The 17,390-nt window shown below is 36.5% G+C and overlaps 1 protein-coding gene across 2 annotated transcripts in view; it reads left to right on the top strand.

The window, feature by feature from the left end:
* Positions 1-17,390, top strand: part of GRL (transcription activator) — a 190,099-nt gene that overhangs the window by 38,450 nt on the left and 134,259 nt on the right. The window contains exons 10-14 of one of the 2 annotated variants that reach the window (XM_090015945.1): positions 3,448-3,492; positions 3,566-3,708; positions 4,923-5,055; positions 9,260-9,370; positions 9,451-9,529. In XM_090015945.1, coding sequence (XP_089872071.1) covers positions 3,448-3,492; positions 3,566-3,708; positions 4,923-5,055; positions 9,260-9,370; positions 9,451-9,529 — 511 coding nt within the window. The remainder of the gene's footprint in view (positions 1-3,447; positions 3,493-3,565; positions 3,709-4,922; positions 5,056-9,259; positions 9,371-9,450; positions 9,530-17,390) is intronic. The other variant, XM_090015946.1, reaches the window with a different exon arrangement.

Consider the following 17,390-nt stretch of genomic DNA (forward strand, 5'->3'; position numbering starts at 1 on the left):
ACTGCCTGATCATTCGAGACCCTTCGAAGTCCACACTGATGCCTCAGACTTTGCCATTGGCGGAGTTATTATGCAAGACGGGCATCCGATCACATATGAGAGTCGTAAGCTGAAGGATGCAGAGAGGCGGTACACAGTGCACGAACGTGAGATGACCGCCATTGTGTATTGCCTCAGGACCTGGCGGCACTACCTTTTGGGTGCCGAGTTCGTCGTCAAGACGGACAATGTGGCCACGAGCTATTTTCAGACGCAAAAGAAGCTGACGCCCAAGCAAGCTCGATGGCAGATGTTTTTGGCTGAGTTCGACTTTGCCTTGGAGTACAAGGTTGGGAAGACCAATGTTGTGGCGGATGCCCTGAGCCGTAGGGCTGAACTGGCAGCTGTGCGTGCGGAGTCTTCTGAAGTGCATTTGGAGGGTGCATTGTTGAGCCGCATCCGCGAGGGTACGCAGCAAGATCCGACCGCACAACACCTTGTTTCTCTGGCGCAGGCAGGGAAGACTCGGCGATTTTGGCTACAAGACGGCCTCCTCGTAACAAAAGGGGGGCGCATCTTTGTACCACGGTGGGGAAGCCTCCGCCGAGAGCTACTCAAGGAGTGCCATGATACACTATGGGCCGGCCATCCTGGTCAGGAGCGGACCTTAGCACTCCTTGAGCGCGGCTACTATTGGCCGCAGATGAGAGACGATGTTGAGGGGTATGTGCGGACATGCCTCATCTGCCAGCAAGATAAGGGGACAAACCAGAAGGCTGCCGGTCTCCTTGAGCCTCTACCAATTCCAGAACGTCCTTGGGATAGCATCTCCATGGACTTTATTGTTAGTCTGCCAAAGGTAGAGGGCCTCAGTTCTATTTTGGTCGTGGTGGATCGTTTCTCAAAGTATGCCACCTTCATTTCAGCTTCTAAGGAGTGCCCTGCAGAGAAGACTGCAGAGTTGTTCGTAAAGCATGTGGTGAAGCACTGGGGCATACCAAAGAGCATTGTGAGTGATCGTGATGCTCGCTTCACGGGCAAGTTCTGGCGTGAAGTATTTCGGCTACTTGGCTCTGAGTTGCTGTTCTCAACTAGCTTTCATCCGCAGACTGATGGGCAGACAGAGCGTATCAACGGGATCCTGGAGCAGTATCTCAGGCACTTTGTTAGTGCCAATCAGAAAAATTGGGTGAAGCTCCTTGATGTGGCACAGTTTTGCTATAATCTGCAGAAGAGCGAGTCTTCAGGCCACAGCCCGTTCGAGATAGCCACGGGGCAGCAGCCACTGACCCCGCACACGCTTGCCGCACAGGAAAAGGGAAGGCCATCCTTTGCCTATCAGTTTGTTCGCGACTGGCACGAGCAGAATGAGTTGGCGAAGGCATTCCTACACAAAGCGGTAAAGAGAATGAAGAAGTGGGCGGACAAACACCGTCGGCCCGCAGGGTTCCAAGTTGGGGACCAAGTGTTGGTGAAGTTATATCCTGGTCGCACAGGCATCTTCCGCGGGCGGCACCGCGGACTACTCAGAAAGTATGAGGGACCCTTCACCATCACAAAGAAGGTGGGCAAGCTAGCCTATAAGCTGGATTTGCCCCCAGACTTCAAGGTGCACCCCGTGTTTCACGTGTGCAACCTCAAGCAGTTCCATCCAGATGATGGATACCCGGAACGCAATGTGCCGCAACGCGCTCCCATCATGCAGAGGGCCCCGGCAGCACAACGGGCCGAGAAGCACCTCAGTCAGATCCTTCGCCACAAGGTCAACTACTTGGGGCAAGCGAAGAAATACTTGGTGCAGTGGGAGGAAACAACGGAACCAACGTGGGAGCCTGCATTTCGAATGAACAGCCGCTACCCGGCTGAAGTCAGGGCTTACCACGAAACAGATGGCGCCGAGGACGGCGCATGATTTGAAGGGGGGAGCATGTTCCCTTGCGACTTACAGTGTACAGTTGCGCTTAGAGTCTGTTTTGCTTTTGTTGAGTCTGATGTAAGCTGCCCGGTTCAGGTGAATTAATACTCCGAAGGGGCAGCCCGTATACTTGAACTGTAATAGCCTGCGGGCAAAATTGTGAATGAATCAAATGCGTTGAGCTTTCTTTTGTTCACCCTCGTTGTGATTGCTTCTTGTGATTGCAACTTCTCTCCCTCTATTCTCTCTTGCTCTCTTGCACTCTGATCATAAGCTTCCGCGACCGGCAAGCGAGCTGACGAGTAGGCTTGCGGCGGTAAGGAAGGACCGTCGCGCCGCGCTGGCCCATTGAAGGAAATAGGCCCGTGACACAAATAGCCTTTAGAAAAATAAGAAACTTCTATGCCAAGATTTTTTTTAAGAAACCCAAATCACTCATTTCAAAGTGTGTTTTGAGAATTTTTTTAATGTTGTCAACTCCCTGCTTATCACTTTCAGTGATGTTCATGTCGTCTACGTAGAGGAGAATAATAATAATACATGCATCAGAATTCTTAACAAACAAGATTGAAAACCAAAATCAAGTATAACTTGACTAAATTTATCATACCAAGCTTTTGGGGCTTGTTTAAGCCCATACTGTAAAACCTGTGAATTTTTAAGAGTAAATAAATAGAGAAATTGCTTTATTTCGAGTTAAAAATGTGTTTTTATCTTTTATTGTCAATTTTGTGTGTTTTATATGCCTAATTTCATCTTTCTGACAAAGAAGGGTAAAATGGTCATTTCAACCATTGCTATAAATAAAATGTTGTTAAAATATTCAATTTAATCGTTTTAATGAGTTACAAACCAAATTAAGTGCTTTTGAGGTGTTTCAAACTTAACAAGATACATTTTAATGGTTTCAGAATAACTTCGTAAAAAGGTTATATCAATTCAAATAGTAAAAATATATTTATTTAATAAAAATTACATTTATTAAATTTATAATTAGCAAAATTTGTGAGACATTACAATACCACTTAAGTAGACACCCTTATTTATATTTATTTTAGCTTTTACTCTGTTTAGTTAAGATATTAAATATTAATAGGCAAATACCCGGTCATTCGAATCCATTACAAATAGTTAAAATTTAAAACTTCAAATTTTTAATAAAAAGTCAAATCTAAGGGTTCATTATAAATTTCAAAAATCTATGAATTTGTCCAAGATTACACGTCTCAAGAATTATTTGTGCAGTGTTCAGTTGATGATATCTTCAGTTGTGGTAGTAGCACGAGCTAGAAGAAAAGCTGTCTTTCCTGATTAAAAAAAAAGCTAGTGGGATGTTGCTACTGTTACAGTGGAATGTATTCTGAGCTTAAAGGACTAGCTAATGTTGTGGAAGCCTCTATATGTGCATGGTGGCTTTCATTCATAGATCTGGTGTTATAGGTTCTTCATCCCATGTATTATCTTTTACATGTATGAGCTGCTTTATATGTGAAGCTTCTGCATACATGGATTTCCTTTATCCCTTAAAGCAATTCTTCAACATTTCATGGCAGGTTGCACTTAAGGAAAACTTTGTCTTGAATTTGTTCAGGGATGAGGTACTGCTCAAACTCTAATACTTGATTTTCTATAATACCTTTCTATTAACAATATCTGTTCCCTTTTCTGCAGTATATACTATTACATGAAGAATACCAATCGTACGTGCTTCCTAGAATATCCGAATCCAAAAGGATGGCTAAAACTGGGCGCACAAAGCAGAAAGAAGCAGACCTGGAATATACTGTAGCAAAGCAGGTTGAGAAAATGATAAGGTATAGATTTCCGTTTGATGCACTGAGACATTTCCTTTCTTATATATTCTTTTATTTGGAATTTTATTTATTGTGATTCTTGCAATTAGCTTTTGTTGTTGAATGACAAAATGAATTATATTATGTTCTTTTGCAAGTAGCAGTAGTCAATTTCTAATAATTTGGTAGAGATTAATAAATAATTTTGATCATTCAGAAATGATTGGTCAGTCCAGAAACGATCATGACAGTGTACTACACACTTCAGAGACTTGCTAAGGGATATGAAAACTTCCCCACAATCACTTGTTCTGAGTATCTTACGTTTGTAGGCAGGGATAATGAAAATTTCGGCATTTCATAAGATAGGGATGATTATGCATGACAGTGAAGACACCATAAAACATAATGGAGTTGAACCCTCTCCACTGATGAATGTGTCTTCTTCAAAGTGTTAGTTCCAGTCCATATTTATAGTAAGACCATAGTCACAAATATCGGTCTCAACTATATATCAGCAAGCCAAATCTCACGATAATAAAGGTTGCTTGATCAATTTCAGGAAAATCTTGGAAAAATCTTGGCACTGAAAAAATATAAAAAATATGAAAGATAGTAAAAATAACCAAGAAAAGAATATGTCTAGATAGTAAAGTTATTGTAGAATTGTAAATATAAGATAAAAATTTCAAAATATAAAAAATGTAAAAGAAACAAGAAAAAATATATTTAAAATGTAGAAAAGAAATATAAAAGTAAATGTGACTCAAAATATCACGATATTAGAACCGTCATATCGTGACAATGTCGCAATAAATATGAATTTTTAAAATCTCACAGCATCTTACCTTTAATATCATTTACCCATTAAAAAGATAGGTATAGGTGATATTTTCAAAATATAGCTGATATCTGTGACGAGGTAAGACCATGGCTGTATTGGAAGATCAAAACTTTAGAAAGAAAAAAACTGAAGCATAAGGTATTTATGGTGATTCCTTGGTTGCTTTTCTTTAGTGGATCAATCTGCATCATGTTGTGGCTCAATCTGTCATTTGTAGTGAGGGAAGATTATGTATAAATATAAACTCATGTTTTCTACTTTTGTGCACAGCATACTCGGCATTTCTGTTAGTTTTCTTTAATCAATACACTTTATTGAAGCCTCATTTGTCCCCAAATTCTTGCTTCTTTCAATTGTGATATTTTTATTTGAAATCTGTCATGAGATGCAGCGATGTGCATGAACAAGCATTGATGATTTGTGATGCTATACATCATGAGAGGCGAGTTTTGCTAAAACAAGAGATTGGTCGAATGGTTTTATTTTTCGCTGACCAGCCTAGTTTACTGTCTCCAAATATTCAGGTGCTATTTCCTGCTTAAGCTTATCGAATTCTAGTCATACCTTTTACTGTTTTACATTTTTTTGGTTTTCTTTTTCTTTGAACAGTATATGCAAACTGTAGTCATTATCTCATTACTTGATGCATTGTCTTTTTAGTATCAAATTGTTGAAGTCTCTCTGAGTCATTAAATGTTCACTACATTTGAAATAAAAGAACAAATAGGTCACTATCCATGGCTGGCCATTAAACATGAAAGAATAAATATTTACGTGAATACATTGCATAAGATCATGGAAATTTTGGTTCTATTAAAATGATAATATCTAGATCTTATGTGAACTTAGTTTATCAGGTTTAGAGCTTTTAATTTCTCATAAAATATCAGATTATTTGCATTCAGCTTGATTGTTCTCATGATCTAAGATGATTTCATTTTTGACATCCAATAATAAATTCTCCAAACTGCATTTGTTCTCCTAAGGATTGTAGGAGAAATTTTGCAGTGACATCCTCACCCTTCAAACTAGGGGTGGGCATCGGGCCGGCCCAGCCCGCTAATGGACTGGGCCATTGACCGGGCCGACCCATTTACGAACGGGCCGGGTTTTGGCCCTGTTCTTAATGGGCTCGGGTTTGAAGAGAAGCCTGTCGCCCATTAGCTAACCCATTCTATAGGTACTGGTGATGATTAGGTACACCACGGGCGATGGCAAGATGACTTCAAGATTTCTTTTTCCTGCTCTTAGCTCGCGTCCTGGACGTTTGTGGGTTTTGTCACAGATTTTCCTTTGGATATCCTAATTTTGTACTATTTGGGAACTTCTTAATTGAAAGTGGCTTTTTCAAGTGTTTTGCAAGTAACATGGATTGTGAGTTTTTGTTCTTTTAGCTAACGTGCCCAAAGTTGTCAACTTGCCTTTCTGAATTTAACAAACGAATAGTCTTCTGCTGATTTCATAAACAAACTCTAAAGGAAAGATATTTTTTCTAGTCTCTTGCCTGTTTTCTGAAAGGTTCGCAAGTTTGAAATTTTGGGCCCTTACAGAAGGGGTCTGCCGCATGCCCCTCTCCCCCTACGTAGCCTAAAAAGTAGGGCGGTGGGGCGGTGCCCCGACCCCAGTGCCTATTTTGGATCCGGGTCGGGTCTGGATTCGGATCTGACCCGGGTCCAACTATATATTTTTTATGTGGATTTTACATTTCACTTACTGCGGCCACTTTTTTTGAGTTTATGATAATGTGACCTTATGTGGCCTGGTTCTTTATGATAATGACAAGTAATCTTACTTTTTTTGTATCCTCCCCTATTGTAACCTCACCTAGTATATCCTCCTCCATTATATTTTTTCTTAAAGTGAAGAGGTTTATAGGTTTTTACATAGTTTTCGGGTCTTGATACGACAAGAACCTCATCACTAGTGTTGTGCATTTCAAGTCTAGTTTCTTCTTGACATATTTGAGCAAGGGTCTCATTTATAGGAGTAAAAGTTCTGTGAAATAGAGATGACCGAACTTGTTCAAATTCCGGTCTAAGGCAATATAAGAAAGAGAAAAGATTCTCTCTTTCTACTTGCCTCATTTCAATTGTTGAATCTTTCCCCTTAGGTTCTAGAATAGTTAATTGATCCCAATCAGGGGATAAAAGACCATAAAAATCTCTTACCTCTTATCTCCATGCTTGGTTTTACGTACATTATCTTGAAGATAATATAGTTGAGACATGTCCTTTTGAATGAATGTGCTCTTTAAAAAATCCGCGCATCACATGCTTTTTTGAACTTGATGATATTGATAGCAATCTTGAACTCCATGACATTCATGAACCATGAGAGTATTTGAACATTGTTAGCCTCACAATCCTTCATTTTTTCTTGATATTCTTGCAAAGCTTTCTCATCTTCTTTTTCGGAAAGAGCTTTGATTTGGTATCCTTCTCTTATTCTTAGCTTTAGTTGGGGTTCATTAGTGGTTCCGCTAACAAGATCCCATAGCTTTTTCTCTTTTATATGGTTTTCCATGACGGTATCCCACATCAAGTAGTTGCTTTCGTTGAGCTTGTAGGAGATGATGAAAGATGATTCTCTTTCACCCATAATAACAATCACGGTGAAGGAGATGACTTGAAGATGAAGAGCAAGGCTTGAAGATGACCACCACCATAAAGATACCACACTTAAGATACTTTCAATACCATGAAATAAAGTGAATAACAATCACAATGGAATGCCACTAAAGGCTACAAGAGATCACAAAAACACATGGACCACTATTGGGTCAAATACAATCTCACAAAGGAGATAGTCACAAGAGAACAATCTCACAAGAACACAATGTAAAAAATATATTTTTATATGACTTCTAATATGCTTGTGAGAAGCATAAAAATACACATGGAAGAGGCTCTATTTATAGATCCATACATAGAGGAAAGGGAGTCAGTGCAATGGACTGCCTCCCAACAGTCATATTTGATTATGACATGAAAAAACAGAAAAATAAAATAAAAATAAAAAGACTATACAGTCCCTACCAGACTGTATTTATTACATGAACTAAAAAGACCAAAATACCCCTGATATTACATATATGTATGTATGTATGTATCGATACATTGTATTTTAATGCCTCCCAACAGTCATGTTTGCCCTGATTGGGGACTTTCATGGGTAACTCAGAAGCATAACCACCTTATGTTTTCTTGTCAAGTTATGCTCAAGGGCCTGCATTAGTAATTCGAGGCCTTATTGTCGTCATCCATCTCCTTGCATGAGGATATCTCGTCCTCATGTTAACATGTACTCTGTTCTTTGCATTTTAATAAATTTCGTTCTCTTTCCTCTCAAAACAACATTCTTTTCAGAATCATTATCAATTTTTAAAAATGAGATTTTATTTTATTTTTATGGTTAAATCAGTTTTTCTTGGTAACACAATTTTAATGAACTCAAGAAGATAAAATCAAAACTAAAGTGGCATGTGCATACAATTAAGATAACCAATCCATGAGTCCTATAGATAACTGCTTTCTTAAATAGTCTTGAAATCTAATTGCCTTTTTTAAAACAATCTAGAAAATCAACTTAATTTGAAGGTGGTTGTTAAACCAAATTTAATAACCACAAAACTTTGTGATTTATGAAAAATCAATAATTTGAGAAAATATGAAATTGTAAACAATTATCTAATTTATCATATTTACTTACTAATACCAACTTAAGGAGAAGATTAACTTTTAATGGTTTAAAGCAGAAGCTACTTAAATTCAAGACACTCTTACTAAATCATATGCACACATGAAATTAACTTATGATAAACTTAAATATAATGATCAGAACTATAGCTATCATTCTCATGGAATCAATTCAGGAAAATCTTTTTGTAATTGTAAACAAATAATTATTTACAAGAAAATAACTTATGGCAAACTTTATCCTAATGATCAAAACCATAGTTAGTTATAAAACTAATTTAAGAAAGTATAGTTCTGATTATAGAAAGCTATGGCTAATTATTGCTAAAACTAATTTAAGAAAAACTAAGTCTAATTATGAGAAATTATAATTACTTAAAAAATATTATGACAAACTAAATCCTAATTATCAAAACCATTTTTCGTACTTGATGACCGCGAGACTCCTTAGACCTTCCTGCTGCCCTTGAACTTGGCCACTCCAACTTTTTCCTTTCACAAATTTGTGAACATGTTTAGTTTTTGCATTAATGTAAACACAGTCATTAGAGGAAATTTATATAAGTATGCATTGAAAGATGTCTTAAATATCAAAAGGGAATCTAATAAATTTGTCACTTAATTTATATAAAATTATCCAATAACCCTTGATGGTGATAATCCATCTACAAAACGCTTCTAATACTTTGAAATTTGTTTGGGGAAAAAATATTTGGAATGTGTCATTTGATGACCAATTACGATATTTGTTGTATTGCTGGGTTTTATAGACATAAGTGGGTTTACAATCTGTCACATGGATACATCTACAGACACATGGATACCACCATTTTTGTAAAGTTTTCAATATGACTAGCATATAAAGGGACATGATATGGGAGCCAAAATTGGGTATCCATGTGGCATAGTTTACAATCAAATTTGTCTACTTTTCCTGTTTTATTGTGGGACACTATCAATATTTTTATTGTTGTTTATTTGTGCATTTGTTTTGTCATTTAAATTTATACTGATTAAATGTGTATTGTTTTAGATGGTTTTTTCTGCATTGGCTTTGACAAGATACGAAATTTTGTGGTACTTCCAACATATTGGTATCTCATCCCTAAAGTCCAAAGCAGCAAGGATGGCACCAATTGAAATAGTTAGTAGTTATTTTCATTTTTTCCAATGATATTAAAGGTTTTGATCCTTGAGTATCTGAATATTAAACTTTTGTTGCAGGATACAGCTGATGCTACTATTGGTTTTCTACTAGATGGAATGGATAGATTGTGCTGCTTGGTCCGCAAATATGCCACAGGTTAGAGTTTAGCTGTATGGTTGTTCTTTATCAGTAAAGGACAATTATACAAATTTCATCAATGTGGGCTGTCACATGAATGGATAATTGCAATATTGTATTTTCTTTGTCAAATTAATATCTGTGATTATACCCACATCCAGCGTGTTGTCAGTTATCACAAATTCATCTGGTAGCAATACATTTCATAATGTTCTTCTGTTTTAGTTTAACAGCTGCAAGAAGAGCATCAATGGAAGGTTCAAAGCTATTTTTATTAGTTAGGTTTGATTACAAATACATTCACTTTATAGGTGTTGACGCCTTAGTTACAACACATTGAGAACCCTTGGACAAAAATACCCCTATACAAGACTTTGTTAGATGCAAAGTAGAAATCTTGTGAAAAGGCTATAATGCCCCTAGAATAAAGGAACAGGCTGAAAATGCCCTATTCTACATTTACACATCTACAAAGTGCCATAATACATATGAGATACTTTTACACATCTACAAACTATGTAACATGGACTCTTCTAACAGGGCACCGCACCCGCGTCGCACTCGCAACCGCACCCATGCGGGTGCGACACTTGGACACGGCTTCCTTTGTGTCAGGTGAAGTCAACCAACACTGAGGTCCATTTTTGTTCAAAAGTAGATTCAGTTAACCTTAACCAAGTTCAGTTTTATCTATATAATATATAAATATATAAATGCACACACATACACCTAGTGTTAACTTAAAACTGTTAAAAATTATATATATACCCTTCCCACACCCCTGCACCTAAGTTTTTTTTTAAGTGTCGCATCCGCACCCACACCTATGTGACAGTCTACAAAGTATCATAATATATATGAGATACTTTTACACATCTACAAAGTACTATAATGCAAGATATTTTCACACTTCCCCATGCTCAAGATGATGCAAGGGGAATCATCGTGAGCTTGGAGATAAGAGAACGAAATTGAGAGACAGGTTGACTTTGGGCGAAGAAGCTTGCAAGTTGTTATGCAGACCTCACATAAGGCAAGGGGTTAATTCTATCTGGTATATCTAATGTACAAACTGACAATTTATCTCAATGTGCTTGGTACACGTGAAACTCTAGATTCTTGACAATACTTGTAGCACTCTGGCTATCATGGTGAAGTGAAATGCTCTTCTCGAATTTGACACCTATATTTCTTAGAAGCCAATGAAGCCATATGAGTTTTGATGTGGCTTCCGCGATTGCTGTACTCTACTTCTTGGTAGATAACACAATCCTGTACTGATTTTTGGTTTTCCATGAAATTAAGAAACCACCAAGGAAGATATAAGATCTTGTGGTTGTCTTATCTTCTTTAGTTTATCCAAAGTCTGAGTCACAATATGCGTTCAGCTCCAGTGAGCATGATGATGATAAGAGTAAGATGAAATACCTAATATCTTGAATGTATCAAATAATTCTAAGCACAACAACCATTTGAAGTCTATATACTCTTCCTTCTATGCCAATTATAAAAGAGCCCTTTGATATTTACCAAAGACAATATGCAACAGAGAAGAATGAAGAGACTCAGCAAAGGGGCAGCAACAACACAATTCCCAATGTGTGAACTTGTGTGGTGTATCTCTTCTTTATATTGAGAACAGTTACAAATCTTATAATTACATATTTTCCCAAATACAAAACAATACAATATACTTAACACAACGTAGAAATAGGGAAACAAATAATTAAACAAAACTGTACACAACACATGTTTGGATTTGAATCAGATTATATTTAGATGAGATCAAAACCACCTCCAACGTCATCTCTCCATAGCCTTCCTCAAGTTGTACATGGTGATGACCATGAACAACTTGGATTTCAAAAATCAGAATTTGCATTTTGTCAACCTTTTTGTAAACAGATCAACCACTTGATTTTCGGTCCCAATGAACCTTGCTTCTAACTCACCACTTTCAATCTTACTTCGAATAAATGCTAATCGATCTCTATGTGGTTTGTTCTTCCATGATAAACATGGTTAAAAGATAATTTGATTGTGCTTTGATTATCACAGATCTTAGAACCTTCTCACCCAATTCATGCAATAAATATGTAATACATGCTAATTCTAATGATGCAGTAGCTCTGTCTTTTGCTTTAATACTTGATCAAGCTTGTAACGAACCCAACTCATTCCCGTTGAAAGTGGAAAATTTCTTTTTTGATACATGATTATGCTTATATGCAGTTTAGAGGTTTAAAAACAAAACAACACAGCATCATAGCAGTTCATAAGTCCACATTGAAAACAGTTTGGACCAACCTGATGGCATCAAATCCCATCTTGATATTAAGCAATTATGATAGCCTTAAAATAGCTCTAATATGAAACATTGATACTGCTGAAAAACTCAAATAAATTTGTTATACATCATAATAGAAAATCGGATCCTCTTTTCTTTTAAGAGCCAACGACTCCACCCATGTACATATGCCTTAATGGCAGTTTTTCTTTTATATCATATACTAAGCTGATGACTCTCGGCTGGAATCAGATTGGATATAATCTGATCAGACCCAGCCGATAGTCTGACCAAAAATACATCAATCCAGTCACAAATCGCAGCCAGCATATCAGTTTAGAAAAAAATAATTTTAATGACAGTTCGTAATATAGTTTTAACAATTCTGATTCTCATTATCACAGCCCATATATTCAGCCTGTAAATAGCCTAGATAATCATCCTAGTAGGACACCGATTCATTGGCAAATATAAAGAATATTTTGCAAAGCCTAATGACAGTCTTAAAACACATTAGATATGGCACTAATAATGTCAGCATGCTGGAAATCGGTGACAGGTCTAGTTTGGATCAGATCTGATCCAAATCAGACCACTATAGTCAGCCACAACATGGTCAATTACCCCCATATATATATATATATATAGGCTTCTGCGGCACGCCTGGTTTGGGTCAAATCTGAACCCAAACCAAAACTGTGTGTGTATATATATATATATATATATATATATATATATATATATATATATATATATATATATATATATATATATATATATATATATATAGTCATCATGCTGTTGCGAAGAAAACAATAGTTAAGACATGAATAAATAGGAGAAACCATCCATGTTTTCATAAAAATCGAGTTTCATGCCATCGTGCATCAAGGCATTGATTGAACATGCCTAAAAAAAATCAGATTCGTTATTTTTCCGTCTAGAATCCCCACATAAATATGATTTAAACTATTTCTCCCCGTTCGAATCAAGAGAGGAACTCGTACCTTGGATGGAAGACGGAAAAAGAACTGGAAAATCTTCGTCGGGCGATCAAAACAGAAATGATCATCTTTTCCTTATCTTTCTTCTTCTCTCTTTTCCTCTCTTTCTCTCTCTCTCTAGAAAACAAAATCTAGGAGGGGCCAGTTAGACCCTTTTATATTTTTTTTTTGGTCTTCTAGAGAGGGGGTGACGTTGCTTCTCGAGTTTTCCATTTGGCTATGAGATATATTTCTTCTAGAGAGGGGGTGACGTTGCTTCTCTAACCTCCTCTTTCCTTTTTAACTACTTTTTATCCATTTGGTATTTTATTTTGTTTTACTTTAACTCCATTTGGGCTCTTCGAGAATCCCTACATATTAGGTAGAGTTCTACAAATGTAGAACTCTGCCATATCAAAAATAAATTTTTGGAATTAATTTTTTTTAATATTTATTTATTTATTATTTATTAAATAATAATTTTTAGAAAGTTTCAGAGGGTATCTCACCCCTTTGGGAGTTTTCTTAACATGGATTTTAACTAAATTTAACCTTTATATCGAATTTAAAACTTTAAATTGGTTGGAATTGGATTTCGGATCTGAATCCAAGATCCAAATCTATACCCAATATCCATACGAATCTCAAACTGGACTAGATCCTAATTAATATGGGTCTTGGACTGGTTCCAGATCCATATTAACTTGGGTCAAACAGATTGGATCCGATCCGATTCAATCCAGAATCGGTCACATTGAGACAGGTCATTTTTGAAAAAATGTGATTTTCGGGCCAACCGTAGCCCTAATTCAGAAAAACAAAATATCAATGTTTTCAGAATTTTGAGACGCATCTAATGATATATTACCTAAATTTCACCTTCGAATTTTACCTGAATTTAACCCAAATTTCGCTCGATTTTAAAGGTCAAAAATAAAAAGTTTTGCCAAATCTTAATTGGCTCGTTTAGGTCTTGTCAATGGGTCCTGGGTCATGCCCAAATTCAGCTGACACCACCTAAAATTGAAGATTTTATCAACTTTACCAAAACACTTAGCCAAATTTTCTGAAATCTTAGAATTTAAAATAGTAGAAAAACACACGAATTACATACCTACATTAAAATGATTTTTGAGTTTTTTTCCCTAAAAAAGATATAAGATATGCGGCCTTAATTATTGCATGAGTTTTTTTTCCCTCTGTGAGAATATATGCGCATCCATAAAGTGATTTGAGTTTTTTTTCCCTCTATGAGAATATATGCACATCCATAAAATGATATGTGGCCTTAATTATTTTTATATTTCTTTTATTTGACTCTCTTTAATGATATTAATTGTCTCATAATCATGTTGTGAGCAAAATCTAAATAGAATTTTTCGATATCATTTACATTATTTTTAGAATCATTGGATTCCTTGCATATGATATGCCTTATTGCATTTATCTCTTGTTTGATGTACTCATGAACTCTTTTTGAAGAATTGCTTATAATAAGCATGATTCTTATTAAAACTTACTTTTCTGTGTGGGTTTATCCCACTTTGATGAGATATATTTTTCTCTCTTGGTGTGTGCACTCTTTTGAGTATTTCGGTTCTTGTGAGTGTGTTGAATGAATCTTTGTGTTCATTGAGAAAGATCTCTTGTGAGCTTCTTTTTGAAGTTCCGTTTGGGGTTCTTAAAAATTGATTAGTTGTGAAGTTTTATCCCACTTGAATGAAATTCGTTCCTCTTTTATATTATGCTTTCTCTTTATTGTTCTTATGTGTGAACCCTAGTGGTTCGTGTGAGAAAGCTTTGTGTGTGAACCTATATGGTTCTTGTGAGAGATCATTTGTGAAGAATCTTTTTGTTTGTAAGTTCTATCTTCTTACATTGCCAAAATTATCATAGGAAATTTTTTGGAACTTTATATGTTCCAATCAATTCCTTTTATAAACTAGATCAAGTTAGGTGTTTATAACTTGCTTATATTAACAATACTTATAATTACATGAGCATATAAGTCCAAGTTTTTCCATCTACCATTATTTGATTTGAAACCATGTTTTTTTCAAATCGGTATTTTGCTTGGAAAATAACTTCCATAAATATTTGTTGCCTTCTTATGGCATTTGTATAGCCCATCACAAACTTTATATAATGCATCAATCTTCTTGGCCTTGTTATTATTGAAATAGAGATGTTTGTTGAGGTGAGTTATGTGCACCTCGTGTTATGTCATTTTAGATTGTCAATTTGTAGTTTGACTCTAAATGACATGTTATGTGATCTCTGAGTATGCGTGTGTGGTATCACTCGTTTGTTCTTTAGCCATTGACTTTGTTATGAATGCTCTTAATGTAACGAACCCAACTCATACCTTTGAAAAATCAGGATTTTTTTTTTACCAGTGCGGAAAACTTCCCAGAGATCCGAGGTCCTCACAGTTCCAACTCCAAGTGAATAGCCAAGCACCACAAACGAAATTGCAATTATCATCCATAAAAACCAAACCAATTTCTTTATTCAAGAGTTAAGAATTAATCTCAAGGACAATATTCTACTCAACAGAAAGCAACGTAACCATTGACGAAAATAAGTAAATGAAAAGAACACTAGACTGAAAGACCAAAAAGAAAGAGCCACTCTGTCCACAAATGAAGCTGTCAAAACTCAGTGTGACTCTCGCGCCCTTCCAATAGCTGTCGACTTCACTGATCACCTGTTCCTGCGAAAAACCAATAAAGTAGGGTGTCAGAATCGAAATCCTGAGCACAACTACTTTTTAATGAAACAAGTGAGATAAAAGGTAAGATAAGATATCGTGCAACAATTGAGGAAAATACATACAAGACAGTTTATAGCATTTGGGAATTTATTCATGCAACAATCATAAATGCTAATCATACAAAGACAGTAAAGCAGTAGCATGTAATAAAACTTCAGCGTGCATCAAGAAATAAACATTCAACACTTACCATCATATATTGATTAAGGGAACCATTAAAGTATGCATGATCTAATGCATAACAGGAAAATGCATGACTTTTGTGCAATGCATGAATCATTTTATTATCTTTCATTTAGATATTTTGTTTCCCTATGCATGCCCTATTAAATGCATACAACTTTAAGTTTCTCTTTTTTTTTATTACCGTTGCCCGCGGATACACCAAACGGGTACAAACCCCGAGGTCAAGTTAGGTTCTCAGGGTAGCTTAGCACACAATTTGTATTTTATTACTGTGTTCCAAACTTAGCCCTCGACCGAATCAACTTCGGAACATTAGACCTCCACATCTAATGTCGGGGACACAAGGGACACCCCACGCCCACAAGTGTCACTTCCTTGGTACCAAAACAACAGTTGTGTCAAAACACACCACCCCTAGGTAAAGTGACAGACTCTCCCTAAAACCGTGGCTAGGAGAAGGAACCTCAATATCGGGTTCAGGGGACCAAATTTAGCACACAGAGTTTTGTATCCTCATAGTCTCCCCAAGACCGGATCTCTAAGATCCCCATTCTCCAGATGGGTGATCCCAGAAGGTATATTACACTGTGCTTTATTATTATCTTTTATTAAAATCAATTCCTTAAGTTTTGCAACACCATATGCAAAAATAAAGAGAAGAGCTCGCGTCTATCTCGCGAGAGCCATCACAGGACTCCGGCCCGTGGAAACATGTAGAACAATGCAATAAAACGAAATTTTAGAGAAACATGATCTTTGCAATGCATTGACAGTAATAAGGAACAACAACCCTCAACTCGGGTTTACCAAACCCTCGGTAATTCACTTTGATCACCGATGTACATTATGCATAAACCATAACATATTGTATGTGAAGTAATTCACGTACTTTCAATTTGCAAATTTTTCAAGTTAGTTACAAGCTCACAACCCATAAGCATAACCACAGAAATTTTCCTATATGCAAACTCAAGTTGATGCATGTTTTCTTTTAAGTGAGCTTCCTTATGTGCATACCTGTTTTCCAACTGTGTAACTACTCATGTTGGTTGCAAACCTTAACAAGAGTCACCTATGCATGTCACTATATGTTCATATCATGTGCATGTCCACTGGTAAATGCATTGTTACGTTAAAAGAAACATCAACATATATGTATTTTCATGGGTATGTAGCCAACAATGAAATGGGTTTGTTTACAATAGTCATAGGCACATCAACACAACTACTACTGTTCTACGTGACAGTCAAATGCAAAATTTAAATAAGTGCATGCTTGCTGTTACATGATTTGATTCAATCAATGCATGTCTGTAAGTGTTTATCATTAACTGTGACATGCATGCCTTAAGGAAAAATTTATGTTTCCCAGTACTTCAACATCCATCCCATGTCCAGCCATCACCCGAATGGTTATGGCAGCGTGTACACAGTCCCAGCAGCATAGGAGTCGAAGCTGGACAGCATACAACATGTACACAGTTCCCAGTCCAGCCTGTGTAGCCTGTCGAAGATCGACAACATAACAGCAGCATAGGAGTTTAACAGAAATGTTTAAACCCTATACCTATCTCACCTTATATATATATATATCCTCTTATTTACCCCTTTTTTTTTTTCTAAGTCACCCAGCCCAGCCGACCCTGTCGG

Source organism: Nuphar pumila, chromosome 8, assembly GCF_984573655.1.
Source record: "Nuphar pumila chromosome 8, dmNupPumi1.hap1.1, whole genome shotgun sequence".
Lineage (NCBI taxonomy): Eukaryota > Viridiplantae > Streptophyta > Magnoliopsida > Nymphaeales > Nymphaeaceae > Nuphar > Nuphar pumila.